At 53.3% G+C, this 16836-nt stretch overlaps 5 protein-coding genes across 5 annotated transcripts; 1 reads left to right on the forward strand and 4 right to left on the reverse strand.

Moving 5' to 3' along the window:
• Positions 1 to 54: 54 nt before the first annotated feature.
• On the forward strand, positions 55 to 2458 carry BO85DRAFT_466063 (uncharacterized protein; the record flags this gene model as incomplete). Its single annotated transcript, XM_025662108.1, has 4 exons — positions 55 to 132; positions 199 to 602; positions 650 to 1531; positions 1581 to 2458. 4 exons carry the CDS (start codon positions 55 to 57, stop codon positions 2407 to 2409), a joined length of 2193 nt encoding a protein of 730 aa, XP_025520254.1. The 3' UTR covers positions 2410 to 2458.
• Positions 2459 to 2515: 57 nt separating this feature from the next.
• On the reverse strand, positions 2516 to 5251 carry BO85DRAFT_131952 (GH92 family glycosyl hydrolase). Its single transcript, XM_025653996.1, has 4 exons — positions 4076 to 5251; positions 3331 to 4020; positions 2893 to 3232; positions 2516 to 2781 (listed from the first exon to the last, which is right to left on the reverse strand). Exons 1-4 carry the CDS (start codon positions 5167 to 5169, stop codon positions 2623 to 2625), a joined length of 2283 nt encoding a protein of 760 aa, XP_025520255.1. The 5' UTR covers positions 5170 to 5251; the 3' UTR covers positions 2516 to 2622.
• Positions 5252 to 5478: 227 nt separating this feature from the next.
• Positions 5479 to 7404, reverse strand: sit2 (putative siderochrome-iron transporter; the record flags this gene model as incomplete). Its single annotated transcript, XM_025655638.1, has 3 exons — positions 5479 to 6416; positions 6469 to 7082; positions 7133 to 7404. 3 exons carry the CDS (start codon positions 7402 to 7404, stop codon positions 5479 to 5481), a joined length of 1824 nt encoding a protein of 607 aa, XP_025520256.1.
• Positions 7405 to 9535: 2131 nt separating this feature from the next.
• On the reverse strand, positions 9536 to 12901 carry BO85DRAFT_363993 (putative NF-X1 finger transcription factor; the record flags this gene model as incomplete). Its single annotated transcript, XM_025655680.1, has 1 exon — positions 9536 to 12901. The coding sequence occupies one exon, from the start codon at positions 12899 to 12901 to the stop codon at positions 9536 to 9538; it is 3366 nt and encodes a 1121-aa protein (XP_025520257.1).
• An 807-nt stretch (positions 12902 to 13708) lies between these two features.
• BO85DRAFT_434944 (LYAR-type C2HC zinc finger protein) lies at positions 13709 to 15564 on the reverse strand (the record flags this gene model as incomplete). Its single annotated transcript, XM_025658492.1, has 3 exons — positions 13709 to 15139; positions 15326 to 15448; positions 15544 to 15564. The coding sequence occupies 3 exons, from the start codon at positions 15562 to 15564 to the stop codon at positions 13709 to 13711; spliced, it is 1575 nt and encodes a 524-aa protein (XP_025520258.1).
• Between the last annotated feature and the right edge of the window lie 1272 nt (positions 15565 to 16836).

Here is a 16836-nt window from a genome sequence, read left to right on the forward strand (position 1 = left end):
GAAAAAAAATGAAAGAGCCATCTGATCTGTGCTCCTGTATTCTCCCGGCTCGATATGAGGATCAAAACAATATGGAACGGACACGAGCCACCAAACAATGATGCTGACTCATCCGAAGCCTGTAAATGGCCTGTCCGTGCCAGATATGCAACGCTCCTTTCATCCCGAACTTCATCGTCTGCTGCACATCCCGACGAGGAGTGGATTCATGGTGTCCTCCTCGGTACATGGGCCGCCGAAGGCATCTCGGTTCTGAATATCCTGCTAGCGCTCATTGCCATTGGCATCAGCTATTCCCAAAGCGCCAACTCGCATGGTTTCCTTAGCACTGAACTGTACAATGGGAATTGCACTTTGTCCAGTAGATGGGCAACGGGTATCCATGTTGTCATCAACGTCTTGTCCACCTCCCTCCTCGAGGCCAGTAACTACGCCATGCAATGCGTGTCGGGTCCATCCCGCACAGATGTCGACAAAGCTCATAGAAAACGTCGTTGGCTGGATATTGGGGTGATCAGTTTTCGGAACTTCCGAGCCATGAGTATCAAGCGGAAACTTCTCTGGCTGGTTTTGCTTCTCAGCTCAGTCCCTATTCATATGATGTCAGTAATAGTGACTCCTACCCTGCCACCACTAACTTGCGTATCAGATATAACTCAGTGGTGTTTTCATCCATCTCTGCGCTCGATTATGGCACAATACTCATCCCTGATGATCTAACGCCGACTGAGTCCTTGGTCAGCGCGGGAGGAAGGGGCGCCTTTGTGAAAGCCATCGGCAGCACGCCGGAGCTGATTCAGACCGAAATATTCAACGGTACCTTTCAGAATTTGAGTAATGCTGAGTGCGTGAAAAAGTATGATGTGGAATTTAACACGCATCTCGGAACCCTGATCTTAGTGGCTGAGCGACAGTATTTTGGCAATGCAAGCAGTCTCCAATGGAGCTACTCATCAGTATATGACTACGTCAAGAATGTGGGGAAAAGCAACGTTGAGAAGTTAATTGATGAAGGGAGGTGGACAGCCGAAGGACTGGAATGGACTAAACGAACAATTGCTGTTAATACCCCGGAAATCCCCATCTCCTACTGTATGGAAAAGACCATGACCCAGCGGTGTCGGCTTCTATTCAGTCCATCAATTGCGCTGGCCGTGATTTTGTTCAACCTCACCAAGGTAGTCTGCATGTACTTGACTGCCAAAACGGACCGCTCTGAGATCTTCTTGCGAGTAGGAGATGCCATATCGTCCTTCCTCGCCCATCCAGATCCCACAACTAAGGGCCGCTGTCTAATGTCCCGGGCTGATATGGATCGAGGACCGCATCGATGGGAGCCATTGCCCCGATGGAAAAACTTCATACAAAGGAGGATTTGCCGTGACCCAGAAAACCAGACAGACATCCCCATGGAAAACCGTCGCATGTTGGAGCAGGCAGATTCTTCAGAAGCCTCCCCGAGAATGCTACCACGTCGAAAACGATGGTTTCGAGCGGCCAGTCTGTGCCGCTGGGCGAGTATAGTACTCATGTCCGTGCCCCATGCCTCGCATATTCTCATAAACTAACCAGCCACATAGGTTCACCGTCTGCTTCTTCATCTCCTACTTGATATACTTCGACCTAATTATCGAGGGAGACGGCTGGTCTCTCTCCGAGCAATGGAGCCTGGGATTCGGCTCCGCCAGCTCCCAAACCAGTATCCGCTTTCCAGGAGACAACATGATCGCCCTCGTCCTTCTCAGCAACACCCCCCAACTAGTCTTCTCAATCATCTACTTCACCACCAACAGTCTCCTCTCCTGCATGCTCGTCACAGCCGAATATAACGACTATGCCATCGACCGCAAACCCCTCCGAGTCTCCTGGCCCCGCGGCCAACAACGCTCAACGTACTACCTCGCCCTGCCTTACCGCTACAGCATCCCGCTGTTCATCATGTCTGTTACGCTGCACTGGCTGCTTTCTGAAAGCTTCTTCTACGTCAACATCACGGTGTATGATGTTTTCGGCCATGAGGATCCGAATAGCTCTATTAAGGGTTGCGGCTTCTCTCCTATCGCCATTTTTATCATTACTATCCTGGAGGGTGTATCTTTTTCCTCGCTGTTGGCACTGGGGATGAAGAAGTTTCGCTCCCGGATGCCGATTGCGGCACATTGTAGTGCGGCAATTAGTGCTGCGTGTCATCCTCCTCATGGTGATGATGATGCGGGGCTTAAGGCTGTTGCGTGGGGCGAGGTTGGTGGGATAGATCAGTTTGTACAGGTGGATTTGGATACAGGTGTAGAGACGAGGTCTATGATTGAAGCTGGAGGTGAAGGTGGAGGTGGTCAGGAAGATTATGGTCATTGCACGTTCACCTCGTTTGATCTTACGATGCCGGTGAAGGGGAGGTTATATAGTTGATATATTTACCACTAATCCTTTAGATTGATGCTGTTGTTGACTATATCCTCTTATAAAGTTACTTCACATATATAAAATCTAGAACTACCGTTCGTTGTAACCTCTGGACTAGTGCTTCACACCACCAACAGAGTGGTTACTTAACACTCCACAACATCACCATCTATACCCTCCAATTCCCATCCTCATTCACCAACGCATCTACAACTACAACTACACCTCCATCCCACCCCCCCAACTCGGCGGTCCCTCACCCACCCCGGTCCCCCACTCACTTTCCTCTTCATCCTCCCCATCAGCCTCTCCCAACTCCAGCTCCAACACACCCCCCTTAACAAAAAACTCATGACCAATCCAACACCTCGTATACACCTCCCCATTCAACCACGCCCTCTTCACCACCTTCCCCCCAACTCCCACCCCAACATCACTCTTCACCCTCACCACGGCCACACCCCCCGAGACCCCATTGCTAACCTTAACCTCCTCCACAAATGGCGCCGAGATCAAATACACATTCTGTCCCGGGTTCGGGAACAATCCCATAAGCCCAAACACCGTGAACGCCGCCATTGCCCCGGAGTCGTCGTTGCCGGGGATACCAGACCGGGAGGTATTGAATACCGTTGGGATGAGACTGTGGATGAGACGTGAGGAGAGAGCGGGCCGCGAGGCGTAGTGGTATTGGTAGACGGTTAGGAAGACGGGTTCGTTGCTGTAGTCTGCTAGCGCTGTGGAGTGGAATGCGGATAGCCGGGATATGAAGGAGGTTGGGCCTGAGAGGTAGTTGGTTATTAGGGTGGGGAGGTCGTGGGGGACGTAGCTATTCCATTAATTGAGAGTTCTTTGGTTAGTGATAGTGGTTATGGGAGGGATATGTAAAGGGGAGGATTAGGGTAAGGGGGGGAAAGGGATACATACAATTGATATTCCCAAATACTCGACTCAAACGTCTCCGACGGATTACTCGTCAGCGAGCACCACGTCGGCCCCGTGGCAAGGGGACTACAATCCATCGGATCCTGATGCGCCCAAGTACCATTGCGATACTTGGGTTGAAAGAAGCCCACGAACCCCGTATCAGTTCCATTCGGGAAGAAGGAGCGTTGGTCAGGTTTGAACAGGTTCTTCCAGTTAGTCGATCGGGCAAGATACTTCAAGTAGTCGTCTGTCTTGTTTAGTCCGCGGGCGACAGTCGCGACGCAAAAGTCGTTGTATGCGTATTCCAATGTCCGGGAGATACTGCGCGAGTTGGTGCCGAAGCCGAGGTAGTCGAAGTCGTGGTAGGGGATGTAGTTCAGGGTCTTCCAGCTTTGGAGCCCACCTCGGCCTTGGTAGGACCATTCTAGGGGCTCGTTCTCGGCGTCGTTGACCATGGCTTCGTAGGCGAGGTCCCAGTCGATACCGGTGAGGTTCTTGACGAAGGCGTCGGCGAGGACGACGTCCGCGTTGGAACCGCCCTGTGTCCAGCCCTTGCAGAGACTCATGCGGCAGTCTGGGAGCCAGCCTTCGTGGCGGTAGGTGTCGAGGAGACTGCGGACGATGCGGGATTGAGTGGTCGGGTCGATGATGGTGAGGAGAGGGTGTTGGGCGCGGAAGGCGTCCCAGATGCTGGAGATGTCAGTATACCAACCACGCTTGCAGTGATGTGATGATGAGGACATACCAATAGAAAGAATCAAAGTACGGCTCATCGCTCTCCCAGAGGGGATTCTCCCCTGTGAGATCCTGCGGATCCAGCATGGTTCTATAAATGCCGGTCCAGAACATAGTCTGCAGGGCAGTACTTGCACTCGTATTCCCAGGCGTCATCTCAACAGGACTCAACTTCTCCCTCCACGCATCCTCCGCAGCTGCCCGTATGGCATCAAAGTCCTCCAACGGACTCGGAATCTCCACTCTTGCATTCTCACACGCCTTCTCCGTACTCACATAACTGACCCCAACCCTAACACTCACCGTCCCATTATCAGGCCTCTCAAACCTCACGAACCCACCGGCCTGCAGATAGAAGTTATTAAACCCCCGAGTGACAAACAACTCCTTCCTCTCCACACCCCCGGCATCATTCACCCAAACCCCGGTATCTTTAACCTCCGCCCCCGCGAAATCCACACACACATACGAAGCATACTGCCCAGCCCCGAAACTGGGCAAAAACGTGCCATTGGCCCTATTGCCCCCGGTCCTCTCATCCACACTAATCGACGCATTCTGCCTACTCTCCCATAAATCCGTCAAATCCAACAACACCATCGGACTCAACTTCTGCTCCGCTGTATCCGGGAAATCGAACCGAAACAGCGCCGCATGCTGCGTCGTAGTCATCTCCGCATGTATGCCATTCGTCATCGTCAGGGCAAAGTACCCCGGCCTTGCCACGACCGAGTCATTCTGGTAATGTACGGCGCGTGCGGACTTGGGAAAGGGACAGTTGTCGAGGAGATCGTCGACGCAGTATTGAGGGAATAAGGGGAAGTTACCTAGTGATGGGTTCCCGCCGGTGCCGGAGTCGTGGAGGGCCGAGAAGCCTGTGATGTTGCTGTTGTCTGGGGAGAAGCCTGCGGTGTTTTGGCCGTCCACGTCGGCGACGGCTTTGGCCATGCCGTAGGGGAGGGTCGCGCCGGCGAAGACATTGCCGCCGTTGGTGGTGCCGATGAGTGGGTTGATGTGGGTCAGGATGTCTGTGGTGGTGTTGGTGCTGTGGGTGAGTGGGAGGAGAGGAAGGATGTGGAGGAGGTAGGGCTGGAGGGGGCGCATGGTTGGGTGGGGGGTGACGGTGTTGATGGGAGTGTTGGAACTTCCCTAGGGGATATGTGACACCAGATACGGGGAATAGAGGAGACATCATTGTTGTGGAGGGGGAGATCGACAGACAGCAATGCAGGGAGACATTCAAGCGGGGTTATGCAGGGATGGCAGGGATAGATGCATACAGAGGGATCAATAGATTAAACCTTGAGTAATAATACAGGGATATTAAGGTAGAACAATAAGATTGTAAGAAAGTAACAACACACCCAATACCAACAATTCTCTCCCACGACCCATCAACAGGTACATATCCAACTAAATCATCGTACCCTTATTCTGCTTCTTATCAGTCCGGTAATTCTTCCAAACCGCAATCGCCGGGAATCCCAACGCCAAAATCGCCGTGCCAGCAACAGACCCATACATCTGACTTCTTCCCCAGGCATAATCCACCGCAGTCCGGGTGGGCGATCCCACCGGATAGGTCATCTGCGTCGTATACCCACCCAGATAAATGTCCGTCGCATTCGACTTCAAATCCGCAGGAAGACGACTCTCCAACGCCTGCGGGAAGATATTGGTATACACCGCCGCAGCAACAGCATACCCAATAGCGCCGCCCAGACTGGAAAACAGCCCCAACAGCGACAACATCATGGGCACACCCTCGCGATCTGCAGCAGCCATCACCGCCATATCATCACCAATGACGATCGTGCCGCCGCCGAAGGCAATGAAGATCTGCGACATGATCACGTAGTTGATGTCGTTGCCGCCTTCGCCGCGGAAATGGATCATCAGTCCGGCACCCAGACAGAGCAGCGGCAGTCCGAAGAACAGACAAGTGTACTTGAAGTGTTTGGTGTAGCGGATCCAGAGACCAAAGACGACGCCCCAGAAACATGATCCCACGTTGTAGATCTGCGTCATGTAGCCGGTCATCGACACGCTGAGATTGAACACCACGATGCAAAAGTCGTAGAAGTACAGGTCCCAGCAGTAGAAGCTGAAATACGACACCGCGGACATGATACACGCTCCTAGCACAGTGCGCTGTCGCAGCAACTCATACCGCACGAAGTGCTTGCGCGTGAACCATTTCTCCCACACGGCAAACGCAACCAGCAGCTTGAAGCCGACGATGATCATGGCGATGAACTTGGCGCTCTTGTATTGCGCGCGTCCGTACTGTTGCAGACTGAAGGGGAGGAGGAGCAGGACCCATGCGGCCATGAGCAGAAAGGCGCCGATCACTGGCTCGTTAGTATAACAGGGGAAGTGATGGGGAAATAGGGCACGACATACAGTCAAACTCATGAATGTAGTGAACAATGGACTGCATCGTCGTCCTTCCACTGTCCTCCTTCTTCAACAATCCCATACTCTCCGCCTTGCGCTGATAATACTTCAACACCACCACCAACGGCGCAAACACCACCGGCATAACGATAGCAAACACGCCATACGCCCAGCGCCACGTCGCCACCTTGAGGAACGACTCACCCGCCAGAGGGCCCGTAAACGCGGTACAGATGAACGGGGTACTAGCGAAGGCGAACGTAAACGCCCGGTTCTGCAAGCCGGAGGTATCGGCGATATAAACATCCAGCACGAGGTAGATACCCGAGTAGCCCACGTAGAAGAGCACATAGCCCGCAGCATAAGAATCCGGTCCATCGCACGCAGCCAGCACAATCAGCCCAATGGTGTAGATGACCACCCACACGATTAAACCCTCGGCACGGCCCCAGATGTTCAACGTCTTCGCGATCGGCAGCTTCAGCACGCCGCCGATGATGCTGTAGAGGATACTGGCTGTGCTGACTTGGGGGGCGGCTTTGAAGTCGGCGTAGGCGCGGTTGATGACGGTGCCGCTGATGGAGTTGTTAAGGGCGAGGAGGAAGAAGCATACCCAGATCCTATACCAGTTAGATGGATCGTACGTTACATTGAAGGGAGGGTATATTACCAAGCATAAGTAGCATAAACAGCCTTCTTACTCCAGACTAGGGCCGCGGCTTCAGCTTTCTGCACACCCAGCTGGGCATCCTTGGTGACTTGGTCCGGGTGAGCCTCGATTTCTTTTTCGTTTTGCGCTTCCAGACTCAGTCGCGACTGGTCTGAGCTGTAGAAGACGCCGTCGTCATGGCCAGAGACAACTTCTTTGGTCTGGGTCTCGGCAGACACAGAGACCTCATGATTGGTTTCGGTGGTCGTCTTTTCCTCCTTGAAGAAGCGCATGGTTAAGACGAAGAAGATTCGAAGCCTTGGTGCTTCTTAGAGTCGTATATGACCCCCTAGTAACCCCAATCGCCAAGCAACCTAGAAGGGAAGAAAGAAAGGGAAGGAATGGAAGGGATGGAGATCAAATCCAGGGATGAGCAAAATTCATCAGACACAGTCAGACAGCCGTATTTGTATCTAACCAACAAGCCAACCAAAAGGATTCTAATTTATCACTACCCGCACGAGACGCGCTGCAAAGCAGAAAATGATGGAACTAAGTTAAGAAATGAACGAACGGCGGGGGGAGGGGGGGGGGAAGCCGATCACTTAAACCCCTAGACTCTAGTCTAGAGAGTCAGGTCAGTGTCAGCAGCAAATACCAAAGAAAAGAAAAGAAAAGAAATAAAAAAATATCCCACTGGCCCCGATCTGATAACCCACGACGGATCAGATAAACTGCCCCATCGACACCAATCAAGGGGCTGCGAGTGACAAGTGCGACTCGGTTCGTGAAAAAGTCTACTGGGTTTGTTGACGGCTTTGATTTGTTCGGCGATCGCCAGTCCGGATGGTTGTCTCACTTGGTCAGTCTTATGGTGTATTCCCAGGTGTTCCGACGGTGTGATGATGATGAATATCTTACCTCTACCCCTTAGATTGATAAATAATGATTGATTGATTGATATTCCCATATCAATCTGATAACATCCTACAAAGAAACCACACTTCCCTCCAAGTGAATAAGTCAACCGTGAATGTGAGTAACCCAACACCAACCCAACACCCCGATCGTCATCAACGGGAACTCCGGGTGGAGTACGGAGTAACAAGACAGCAAACAGAATCTCAGCTGGGGCACAGAATGCAAATCAGACCCAGTCCAATGCAATCCAATCCAATCAATCGATCCATCCATCGGCGTGCCCGGCTCATCACCCCTTCGTCGTATCATCATGGGGATCATCCCACGTTGTCGTACACACGACCACGAAAATCCTCCGCTCCTTTTCTCATTGCATATTTCCTTCCGATGGGAAATACAAACCTCCATCACATCACCAGTAAACATAATTCAATTGATTGTTGCACTGAGTACAAAACAAACCAGGGTATGTACTCCGTACAAAGTAACATTACTAGTAGAATCTGCACCAGGGTCCAAACCCCAAAGAATCATTCCAAGGGTCTATTCCTTCCCACCCACACGGCGCAAAGCCAGCAAATTGACTGGACGTGCAGTCCAAGTGTGGACCCACACCATCCAACACGATCACTCCAGTAAATTAAATCTCTCAGCCACTCAACTCACCGAAACTGCCATGGGGCGGACGCTAAACAAGACTCTCACTCACACACACGCAGCACATCGTATCATATTTAGACTAACCACTACTACTGTAGACTAACCTTCAAAAAGGAGAATATGATCAACGCAATCGTGCCTGACGGGAAAAAAAGCTGAAACGAAAGATCAGCATAGCACGTATCTCTAGTGTGTTTTGCACGTCCAGTCACAATCGATCTAATCTTATCAATTATCATATCTGATGATTATGATTCGATCTTGGACGGGGAGGGATTGTCTTCCGATCACGAGGATGTTCGTAGTCTGTACTCCGCACATGCACATGGGGTTTGATTACGAGGTGCGGCGGTGGGAAGCTTAATTTGTTCGTTTATTAGTAATGGAATAAGTTATGGAAGAAGTAAGCATTGAATAGGTTGGGTTTATTGGTATGGATGTATAGCGGCTGGCTGGCTGGCTGGGTGGTTCATGATGATCGTTCTTGGTGTTAGTCAATGGGGATGAATCTATTTTTAAAGCTGGGCGTAGGGCAATGGGGGTGATTCTAGTTCTAATTGTTATGATGTTTCTACTACTTCGTTTTAACCAGATTGATAATTGGTATGGTATGCTAAGAAGGGTATAAGACTCATCTGTATTTTTCCTATTTGTTATTGCTTTTATCAATTACAACATCCATTTGTTTTTTCGTAGTTTGAAACAACCCAGCCGCCATATATGCACGCTAAACTTTGCAACAATGGCATTCATCATGAAAAAGAAAGCACAACATGAACATTCCCACACTAGACCCATAGAAGGGTTTAGCCCTGGAAGAATCACTCATCAACTCATTCAGAACTAAGCATCACCCCCACCAGCAGTCGAGCCATCCTTCTCTCTCTCTACCGACGACCCCTGACTTCTCGACCCCTTCACTCCCGACCGAAGCACCAACTTCTCCTTCTTAGGCTGTGCCGCATCGCCAACATCCCGATCAAGCGCAGCATACATAGTAGAAGTAGACCACGGTGCTACGGCAGCCGGAGTAGCCGTTCCCGACGTAGACGCAGAAGAAGGAGCTGAAGCCCGTCCCGCACCGAGAGTCAGATTGCCTCTCTTCGAAGCAGCGACCTGTGCCCAACCGCCCTCACCGGATCCATTGGTATGTGCGCGTGCCGCTTCACGTTGGGCTTTGGCCTCTGCGGCGGCGAGACGCTGCGCTTCTTGTTCCTTTAGGCGCTGGCGATCACGCAGCTTGACGCAGTCGCCCACACTCATGCCGCCGATACCAATGGCTGTGCCGTTGCCGGTGCCGAACACGGGCGGGGTCCAGAGAGTGGACTTCAATACGAAGACGTGGCGGTGGGGTTCCGGGTCGAAGCTTTCGCTAGCGAAGCCCCAGTCTGCTGCGAGGGAGTGGGTGAAGGCGCGGAGGGATGATTTAGCGGGTTGAAACCGCGTGGATCGCTCAGTTGGTGTGGTAGCTAGGGTGTGGAGGGTGGATTCGATGGTTTGTAGGGTGGACAAGGGGTGGGAGGATGAAAGTTGGATGTAGATGTCGAGGGTTTCGGCGGAGTAGGGGAGGTTGGTGGAAGTGAGGGATTGCGAGACCGTGGTTGTTGGGTTGATGTCGACGCCTAACGCGGAGGCAAGAGACCGGTTCCGTTCGAGGCGAGCACATTCATCGTCGCATGATAGCGGTGTCACGGCTGGCCCGCGCTGCGCTTGCTGGAGCTGGCCCTTAGAAACCACAGCCTTGGCTGCGTTGCAGCGACGTTCCTGGCGGAGTCGTCCACAGTCACATGTTACCGTGATCATGGACTTGCAGGGCGTCTTCTCCGGGCATGGATAGGGTGCATGGCATGGGTCAGTGCAGGGGTGGCCACACATTGTCTTTGTCTTGCCGCATGCCTGCTGGCAGGGCTTCGTAGCATCCTCGCACTCGCCAGGCCGGTGACAGTGTTTCTGGCAGGTATGGGAGCCGCATTTGAGCAGCTGGCCGCAGACCTGGCCACAGCGGGCGTCTGTAAGCCAGCAGGGCTGATTCTTCAGAACTTTCTTGCCGCAAAGGCAGGTCTTCTCTGTCAGGTATGGACACTTGGGGCAACTTTCGTCGTCGGTATGGCAGTTATGGGACGTCTGAGGATGTCCACACGGCTTCGGGCGCTCACAAGGGAATGAGCATGCCGGGGGCTGTGTCCCGCAGGGCAGAGGCGGGTGCAAGATAGATCGACCGCAGTTACACGGAATCTCCTCGAAGATAGCCTCTCTGCAGGTGTTGCAGGGCCCCTTGTGACAGATCTCCGGGCATGTGTGCCGTCCGCATTTCAGCATACGGCCACAGACCCGGGTACAGATATGCTCAGCCTCAAAGTCCTCGTCACTAGGCCGCAGGTGGGATTTGAGCTTCCGGCGGATAGCCTGACGCTCGATGGCCTTTTGCTCGCCGGGGCAGCATCGCTCAGTGCAGGCATGACGGCCACAGTGCAAGCCGGCCTTGCAGATGCGAAAGCACTGCGGCGGTTCCATCTTACCCTGAGGACACATTGTTGTGAATGTGTTGCGTCCACAGCGGCACTCGATGGGCACGTTCTGGAAGCAGGGCCCACAAGATCCGGTATGGCAGACCTTGGTGCATGGATGTCCACAGGCCAGCGGCTTTCCACAAGGCTTGGTGCAATTCGGGATCGGATCCTCGCAAGACGTCCGAGGCGAATAGCCAGCAATCTGGTCCAGAGGGGTCTTTCCGCAAGGGCAGTCAAAGACCACATCCGGAGACCGCGGACAGTGAGCTGGATGTGCATCTTGCGCATGGCAGCTCTTCTGGCAGAAATGAACACCACAATCAAAGGGGCGACTGCACTCATCTCCACAGCTAAAGCAGCCAGTCCACTCCTCGATGTCGTCCTCCCGCATCAATTCACTATCCAACTCTTCGTCCTTCGAACTGCACAGCATCTCGGTCTGTACCTTTCCACAGTAACACCGTGCTTCGAGCTTCTCTTCACAAGAGCCACACAAGCCTTCATGACACGGCCGGGGACAGGTATGCTCTCCACAAGGTAGCAAATCACCACAGATCTCACCACAGCTCCAGCCGTTCTCATAATCCGTATCCTGGCAACGTTTCGTCGACGAGTTCCTTCCACAAAAGCAATCCTGCGTCGGCCCCATAGCCGTACAAGGCGCACAAGGCCCAGCATGACAAGTCGCATCACACGGATGGGGACAACCTTTGCGCGTCCTTGCGCAAGTCTGTCCACACGAGTGCGGCGGCAGGCCAGGAAACGAGCGCGGATCAACCTCCTTCTCACACCAGCAAGTATAAGTCGAGGGAAACACTTCCTGAGGCAGATTGCAACCAGGACAGCGCCACGCGCGAGGCGCACTACTCTCCCCATTCTCACCATCCTGTCGCTGAGCAGCCGCCGCCCCCTCGTTCCTCGACCACTTCTTCACGCAGCTCAAATGGAAGACCGTCCAGCAGAGCCCGCAAGACCAAACACGCGACCTCTTTCCCAGCTCGCTCGTGCAAATCGGACATTCGTACAGATTGTGCGCAATATCTTCGTGAATCCGCGTAGCGATATCGGAAGCCGTTGATTTTGTCGTAACTTTGGCCGGAGGCGGCGGCGGCTGAGACCGAGGCTGTTTCTGATTACCACCGCTGTTGCTGCCGTTGTTCTTCGCCTTCGATTTTCCCTTTCCTCTCCCAGTGCCAGACGCAGACGCTGCGCCATTGGGAACTTCTTCCTTTGGCTGCTGCGGTACAACACCAGGCACAAACACAGGCGCATCGGCCCTCAACCCTGCATCATCCACCCCATCACCGGGTATCGCTTGACCATCCTGTTCCTGCTCCGGCCTCGTCAATCTTCCTCCAAAGGTCCGTCCAGCGGGAAGTGTAGCCTGATCGCCACCGCGTGGCCGACGACTCGCGCCTGCCCCTCTTCCTCCCCTCTTGTTGCCTCCCCTCGGTCCTCGCGGCGGACGCGGTGCATCTCCATTCGGTGTCGTTTCCGTAGGTAGTTGGCGTTGAGTGTGAGGCTGTGCATCTGGTGCTGCCTGAGTCTGCGTTTGCGTCTGAGCCTGAGCTGGATTCGCTGTCTGTCGACCGCGGCCACCACGGCCTCTACCGCGTCTCGGGCGCGGGGTACTGGAATGAGGATTGGAGGCTCCAACAGCCGCGGGAGCTGGAGCTGGAGCTGCAGAAGTAGCGGACATGGTCTGCGTCTCCAGGGTCCTTGAGAGTGGGTGAGAGGTTTGCGGTGGCGGTGGTGGGAGGACAATCATGCACCAGCGCTAATGGGCGATAACCGCCGATCCAGATATTAAGTGAGTAGTAGTGTGAACGGGAAAGGAAAAAAATAAAAGAACGAGGGAATACAACAACCCTTCCTCAACAGTAGACACACTCCCCAAGCAAACAAAGGAAATGAAGGTAAGAAGAAGAAATGCCTTGCAGGCTAGAAAAGCAGATAAGTGTAAGCGAAGAGAAAGCGATCAAAGGGATGGAATTTGATGGTGGTTCGGATGGTTCCTGAGCTCGGAGGTGGTTCGGGTGGCGACAGATGAAGATTTGATGGAGAGTGGCAGCTGGCAACGGGTCATGTCCCATCCAATGATGGCTTGTGGGTTAACACTGCTAATAAACTACAGTGCATTCATGGCAGGATTTTAGGGAATTAACCTAATAGGGTTGTACCAGGGCCTTATCGGCCAGTGACTCATGCTGGAAGAGGTGCTGCTGCGCCTTCGAGTCATCCTGTATCGAAGATTACTCATAGTGGGACCGCATATTCTACAGATTCTAGATCCGAGAAATAGATTGAAAGGGGAAATAACCAATGATTGCCAGCGAAACCATTAGCTGCAATCAATAAAGCCAATATACATATTGAAATGAATCCTCAAAAAGCCATCCACACATCACAATCGCTATGCACAACAAAAATAGTGCAGTCAAAAGATATCAGAAGAGAAGAAAGGAATATATTTGCCTCCATGCCATGCTCGTATTACCCATCAAAATCAGAAGAAAAGCACCACTTCACCCCGTTCATTCTGCTTCAACCGCAGTGTCCGCCACAGCTCCTTCTCATCATCGGCTCTGCGCTCCCGATCCGCACGGCTGCGGCCTTGATCGCGGCCACGGTCGCTGTCGTCAAACTCGTCCGTGAAATCGCGGTGGAATCGCTTCAGAACCTTGTTCACAGAGAACCCGCGCGTGCTTTCCGGTCCCTTGGTCACCAATGAGAGGAAGTGAGTAGCCATCTGGCGCTGCAGGCCATCGGGGACGCCGCTCTGCTGGTACACCACCACTTCACGGCCGTTATCGTCGTGGCGAGAGTCGGTGTGCTCGATCTGCTTTTGACGGCGCGACGGCCGATCACCGTCCGTCTGAGCGCTGCTCTTACGCTTGCTCTTGCTAACATCAGACTCGGCCTGGCCGTTCGAGGCGTTGCGGACCTTGGGCAACTTCTTGGAACGACCCTCGTCCGGAGACCCGCGTCGACTGGCCCGGGCAGCCTTGCCGGTTTCGCGGCTGTTCACGCTACTTCCTGAGACCGACGATCCACCAAACATCGACGACACAAGACGTTCAGCGCGGTTCTTCATCGAAATTCCGAGACCGTCACCATTGGCGTCCTTGTTGTCCCGGCGAGAACGCTTGATGGGTGACGAGGGGTCCTGGTAACGCCGACGCGGGTGGTCTTCTCCGTCCTGAGACGGCGAGCGGAGCATCCGATCCAGACCACCAGTCAGACCAGAGTGCTTCAGCATGGGCGTGCCCGGGTTGTTCAGAACGCTGGATGGCGCATCCAACATGGGGGTGTCGGCTTCTTCCATGTCATGATCGTCGGTGCGGCGCTTGCGCTTCTTCTCACTGGTCGTGCCGTTGACCTTGTCCTCGCCGCGCAAACGATCCTTCTTCTTCTTCGGTGCCGGAGTCATGAACTCCATGGAGGCGTTCGGGGCTTTACCGTCATACACCGACTGGTTGATGGGTCCAGCTCCGTAGGAGTAACCATTCTCCTCGTATGCGACGTCGTAGTTCTTGTTCTCTTCCTCCGCATCGGTGTCGGCGCGGGTCAGAGATTTGCTAGGCTCGAAGACAGAGGGAGCATTGGCGACCATCTTCATCTGCTCTTTAGATCCGCCCAGGGAGACCTTGGACGCGTTGGGGGTCTTTTCTGCCACCAAGTAGTCAAAGACATTGACTTGCTTATCTCCATTCGTAGAAGCTTCCTGGGACTTGTCGTTTCCAGTCACCGGGGGAGTAGGAGCCGCAGGCGGGTTATCGGTGTCGTTCGCATCTTCGACATACGGGGCGCGGTGACCATGAGCGTTGTTCTGCTTCTGATTCTGCTTGCCATTGTTCTGTTGTGCCTTGCGTTGGTTCTTCGTAGGCTTCTCCCGGTAGAGCGCGCCCTGGTACTTTTGCGCCTCGGTCATACACGACTAAGAAGACAAGTCAGTCACCCATTCCTGTGCACCAACTGTGTCTGCACTGTTCCAACAAGAGCCCGAGCCCTCAGATCCACCAATCAGACAAGCAGTTATAGCAGAGAGTTCCGACCCGTTGGACGAAGCGCAAAGTATATAGTTCGCGGAACAAGCACAAGCGGAGGGGTAGAAGAGCCATACCGTATGCGACCGATAGTCAGTTCCGTAAAAGTGCACCATGCAGTCGATGCAGGTGAAGGTGGCGCCGCGACATTGGTTGCGATGGGGATCAAGCTTCTTCTTGGTGAGGATATCGCCGCAAGCCTGGAGGTCGAGAAGAGGCAGCGAGTTAGCATGAGTTCCAGCAGAGTTCCGCGCAGGATGCTGCTCGTGACAAACGAGAGACAAGGACAACTCACCTCGCAGGAGAAGGAAACCATATTGAATGACCCGGCGATGTGGCGCGCGTACTATTCAAGTGTCTGCACGGGTCGGGACTTTCCCAGTGATATATTGAGAACTCAAAGTCGCAAGGCAAGAAAAAGAAGAAAAGACGGCGATTGAGAAGGGCGCTAGTTTGTCGGGACCCGCACTGAACCTGTCGGGGAATAAGCCGACCAAGCGATGGAATATTTTCTGGAACGAATGGATCCCTGCGCGACGACGAAGTCCAATCCAATTCAATCCTACTTAAACAAATGGGTAATGGTGGTAGTCGTGGAAGTGGTGGTGATTGTTATTGTTGTTGACGGCGCAAAAACAAATACGAGGGATGGTCGGACAAGCCGAGCAGAATAAGCAAAGCAGGTCAGATAAATAAATGCGGACTGGATCCCAAGCACTCGGCGCCTTCAAGAAAAAGCTTCCCTGTTCTCTCGCCTCTGCGTCTCACTGCTGTGCTTTTGCTTCTTGTTCCCTCGCCAAAAAAAGAAAAGAGCAAAAAAGGGCCAAAAAGTAAAAAGTCCAGAATTAACTCTGGGTGGCGCTTATCTGCTTTGGGATTGTTCCAAACCTTATGGTAGGCATTTGGTACCTGACGAATCAGGCCATGACCCTCCAACCCCGCAATCAAATCCAAGAAGACAAGATAATTAGATAGAATTTATGCGCCTCCTTCTTACCGCTGAGAATACGACCTGCTCAAAGAACAGCTCCACTAAAAACGTCGAATACAGCATATCCCCTCTTCATACTCATCATCCACCATGACCTTCAGGAGTCAGATTGACTTGGACTCCCAGACCTGAAACGCGCCCTTCGGTCGACGAGGCCCAGGATTCCCATGCAAACGCCGACATGATGACCTGCGGATCAAGTAGACCACGGGTGTAGCGCTTGCGCATCCGGACATCAGCACGGACTTATCAGGAGACCTGACGCCGTGCAGCAAGATGGTCGGATCAACCAGTCACCAGCCAGCTTCACCCGCCTTCACCGGGTCGATTAGTGTGGCGCTGGGTGCGAAAGAAAGACGCTCCTACAGATGATGCGGGAGGATTCCGATACGAGTCCATCGCCAGCTATCTAGGCATAGTGATACCTCCCTGTTCCATAGGCTTGAGGTGGGTGAGATCGTCAGTCTACAGTTGATTAGACTTTCGGTGCGAGCCACCCTCTGGTTGACAGCCAGGCTCGGTTCAAGCGATGCCGCTGGCGCTGGCTTAACGACATCTATTTCTATTTTTGTGGCCCGGGCCGCGCGCGAATCGGGC

The sequence above is a fragment of the Aspergillus piperis genome, assembly GCF_003184755.1.
Source record: "Aspergillus piperis CBS 112811 unplaced genomic scaffold BO85scaffold_2, whole genome shotgun sequence".
Taxonomy (NCBI): Eukaryota; Fungi; Ascomycota; class Eurotiomycetes; order Eurotiales; family Aspergillaceae; genus Aspergillus; species Aspergillus piperis.